Source organism: Gymnoscopelus microlampas, assembly GCF_963454915.1.
Source record: "Gymnoscopelus microlampas genome assembly, chromosome: 13".
Taxonomy (NCBI): domain Eukaryota; kingdom Metazoa; phylum Chordata; class Actinopteri; order Myctophiformes; family Myctophidae; genus Gymnoscopelus; species Gymnoscopelus microlampas.
The window spans coordinates 46,850,431-46,854,879 of record NC_139950.1 but is presented as its reverse complement, the minus strand read 5'-3'; the positions used below and the strand labels follow the sequence as shown (position 1 = coordinate 46,854,879).

General features: G+C 38.8%; 1 protein-coding gene across 1 annotated transcript in view; it reads right to left on the bottom strand.

Moving 5' to 3' along the window:
• Window positions 1-3,708: 3,708 nt before the first annotated feature.
• The window catches only part of LOC311058692 (uncharacterized protein), a gene marked incomplete at its 3' end in the record, with an annotated part of 3,210 nt that continues 2,469 nt past the window's right edge, over window positions 3,709-4,449 (bottom strand). The window contains exon 5 of the mRNA XM_084076156.1: window positions 3,709-3,860. Coding sequence (XP_083932282.1) covers window positions 3,709-3,860 — 152 coding nt within the window. The remainder of the gene's footprint in view (window positions 3,861-4,449) is intronic.

The following is a 4,449-nucleotide window of genomic DNA, read 5'->3' as shown; positions in this document are numbered from 1 at the left end:
TGTTTGTTTGTTTGTTAGTTTACACTATAGTATTAATATGTTTTTGGTTTGTTTGTTTGTTAGTTTACACTATAGTATTAATATGTTTTTGGTTTGTTTGTTAGTTTACACTATAGTATTAATATGTGACTCTTTCAGTCTTATACTGGAGAATCTGCCGGACATCAGGAATATGACAAAAACTAAAAATCCTTCTGCCAGTGTTCCAGTGATCACCCTCCACAATGATGGCACCCTAAGACCTATTGACCATTAAGAGTAGACCGATCACTATTTGTGCACTTGTGTAATGTTGTCAAATAAGAATATGTTGGGGGGTCCCCAGTTCAAATAAGAATATGTTGGGGGGGGGTCCTCAGTTCAAATAAGAATATGTTGGGGGGTCCTCAGTTCAAATATGAATATGTTGGGGGGTCCCCAGTTCAAATATGAATATGTTGGGGGGTCCCCAGTTCAAATAAGAATATGTTGGGGGGTCCCCAGTTCAAATAAGAATATGTTGGGGGGGGGTCCTCAGTTCAAATAAGAATATGTTGGGGGGTCCTCAGTTCAAATATGAATATGTTGGGGGGGGGGGGTCCTCAGTTCAAATATGATTACTTTGGGGGTCTCTGCCTGAAAAGGTTGAGAACCACTGCTGTAGCCAATACCTTCCAGTATACTATACTGCAATGTAGAAATACTCTGTTACAAGTACAAGTCTGGAATTCACAGTTTACTTGAGTAAAAGTACAAAAGTATTGGTATCAAAATGTAACCTCATATGTCCAATACTGTTACCTTTCAGAATTCAAATAAAAAAAAACATCAAAAGTAGCAGATCTGCAAGCTCAAAACGTGTCGCTTTGCGCCGTGTTTAGAGCTTGTAGATCTGCTACTTCTGATACTTGTGTGTGACGCTGTTGTATGATCAAGTAGGACGTTAACTTAGGAAGATAAAATAAAAACACATATAGTTTTAACAGAGATAGAGGTTATGATGTGGCAGTAGGCTATTCAGTTGCTGGTGTAATTCTGCAGTCTACCACAAGAGAGGGCAGTGTCTACTGAAATGCATTTGCATAAATAAAGACAAACTACAGTATTGCATTTTGCTAAACGTTTATTTTGACTAAAAACTACAACACAACACAGGAAATCAGCATGTGTGTGTGTGTGTCTGTGTGTCTGTGTGTCTGTCTGTCTGTCTGTCTCTCTGTCTGTCTGTCTGTCTGTCTGTCTGTCTGTCTGTCTGTCTGTCTGTCTGTCTGTCTGTCTGTCTGTTTTGTCTGTGCATGGGTCAGATGAAGGTCTTGATCCAGCAGGATGATGAGCATCATCTGTAACAACAAACAATAAAACACATTATTACGTGGTTACTTAATAACATTATTACGTGGTTACTTAATAACATTATTACATGGTTAGATAATAATGAGTAATTCTTCCATCACTGTTTGATTGCTTGTACGGTAAAGGAAGAGATTCCAGCGCAACAAAAGGAAATCAATAACTTTTTAGCAATACGTTGTATGTAATAATCAATATTCTGTTCATCAATAACTGTTTAGCAATAAGCTGTATGTATTAATCAATATTCTGATAACCGATCTGGTAGCCAGAATTTCTTATTCTAATTCTGGTAGCCGATCTACAAGCTCACAACACGCCGTGAGCTTGTAGATCTGCTATAGCAATAAGCTGTATGTAATAATCAATATGCTGGTACTGCGTTGCCTATTTATCACCTTCAAATGTTTTCAAAAAAACATTCTTTAGTGTAGCTGCTGTCTAGCTCTAAACTGACTCAGAGGATGCAACCTTCAAAGTGCGTAGTTCACGTTCAAAGGGCTCTACGAAATGGGAAAGTACTAGGCACGCCATGAGGCGCGCCCTCTGTGACGCCATCGCACTTTACAGGGCCAAACCCCCGAATTTAGACTTGTTAGAGAGCACTTGCATTTGTTTACATGGCTGACTTGTTTGATTCAAGCACCGTGGATTGATTGATTGATTGATTGATTGATTGATTGATTTATTGATTGATTGATTGATTGATTGATTGATTGATTGATTGATTGATTGATTGATTGATTGATTGATTCTGCAGAGGTCATTATTGAAGAATGACAGGACGCTGAATTCAGTGATTGACCAATCAGAATCTAGCAATCAACCAAACTGTAAAAACAAAACCTTGAAAATGATTGTGACACATCCATAGAAAAGATAGATCCATAAATAGGAACTTTAAGTGGTTCTCAGACTGTCTTATGCCAATGACCCCCTAATTGAAATATATTTGACCGCGGACCCCCCCCATCCCCACCCCCCAGAAAATAATAGTTTTGTTTAAAAAAAAAAGATGCAAACAAAATGTTCAAATGCTGAATATGATTCAAATTAAAAAGCATCAAAAGTAGCAGATCTACAAGCTCTAAGCTTGTAGATCTGATACTTTTGATGCGTTAGTGTGACGCTGTGGTATGATCTTGTAGGACATTAACTTATGAAAAAACACAAAAAGTTATAACACAGAGATACGAGGTTTCTGCCCGAAAACAACCATATAAATAAGTGTGACACACATGAACTGACCTCCTTAGACCAGGGGTCTTCAATGTTTTCAGCCCAAGGACCCCCTAGCTGAGAGAGAGGGATGAAGCAGGGACCCCCATATTGTATAACATTGTGTTTTAGATTCAACTTTTTTTGTTTACGTTTACTGTTCCTTTTTCCCTCTACACCTATATCTCTTTGCCAAAAATAGCCGATCTACAAGCTCACAACGCCTCGCAGTGAGCTTGTAGATCTGCTATTTTTGGCTAAAGTTCTCCTCAGAAAAGGGATGCTAGGGCCTAGACCGTGGCGTCGCGGTCTAGGCACCCTGGTTGCAAATCCTTAATAGCAGTGTGCCGCGGGTTCGCGTCCCGTTCCCGTCGGCCTTTCCTGCATGTCTTCCCCCCATCTCTCTCCCCATTCTTCCTGTCAGACTACTTTCCCTGTCCCTCTCCAATAAAAAAAATACCCAAAACAAATCTTAAAAAAAAGAAAAAGAAAAGGGATGCTAGGTTTCAAATGGTTAAGATAAAAAAAAATCACACCAAAATAAGATTTGGCGGACCCCCTGCAGTAACTCTGAGGACCCCTTAGGGGTCCCGGACCCCCTGTTGAAGACCCCTGCCTTAGACATACCCACGTTACAGCCCAGCCAATCACTTGTGGTGTGTGTGTGCGCGCGCGCGTGTGTGTGTGCGTCCAGTGGTGGAAAAAGTACTCAAATGTTTTACTTAAGTAAAAGTACCAATACTGCAATGTAAAAATACTCTGTTACAAGTAAAAGTCCAGAATTAAAAATGCACTTGAGTAAAAGTACAAAAGTATTGGTATCAAAATGTACTTAAAGTACCAAAAGTAAAAGTACTAAAATATTTGAAAATAGCAGATCTACAAGCTCACATCGACGCGTTGTGAGCTTGTAGATCGGCTTTTTTCAAATAGCCTAGGTATAAAATAGGGCTAAAGTGGTTAATGTGTGTGTCATAATATCATAATTTATATCTGAAAAGTAACTAGTAACTAAAGTTTTCAAATAAATGTAGTGGAGTAAAAGTACAATATTTGCCTCTGAAATGTAGTGGAGTAGAAGTAAAAGTATTGGAAATTGGAAATACTCAAGTAAAGTACAAATACCTCAAAATGTTACTTAAGTACAGTACTTAAGTAAATTTACATAGGTACTTTCCACATGCGTCCTTGACGTCCTTGGCATGTCCCTTTATTCGGCAGGGTGAGGACGTTCTCAGCGGAGATGTCATCATCATCCTTGGAGTGCGTCTCAAAGGCTGTCATTATCTCGGTGGTCACGGTAGTGGTGCGGCCTGCAAGCACAATAAGCTCCTCCTCCTTTACACACATCTAGAGCATCTTAACACACAGTAAAGGAGCAGTTCACCCCCAAAAATGACTTATTCTCTATCAATTACACCCCATGAAGCCTTCATGGAGATTTGATAGTTTTTTCCACATTCCTCAGACAATGATGCGATGACCAGCGGAGACTCAAAGAGTCTCCTACTGACAGATGACCCGTAACCAAGTACATTTACTTAAGTACTTAAGTAAAATATTTAGGTATTTGTACTTGAGTATTTCCAATTTCCAATACTTTTACTTATACTCCACTAAATCTCAGAGGCAACTATTGTACTTTTACTCCACTACAATTATTTGAAAACTTTAGTCACTAGTTACTTTGTAGATTTAGATTATTATTACAAAACATACATTAACCTCTTCAACCCTACATAAATTTCGGCCATTTGAAAATAGCAGATCTACAAGCTCACAATGCGTCGCGATGCGACGCATTGTTTGTAGATCTGCTATTTTCGAAAGATTTTATACATTGGAAAACTTGTGAAATGGGTCATTCAGCATAATGAGTACTTTCTACTTTTGGTACTTTGA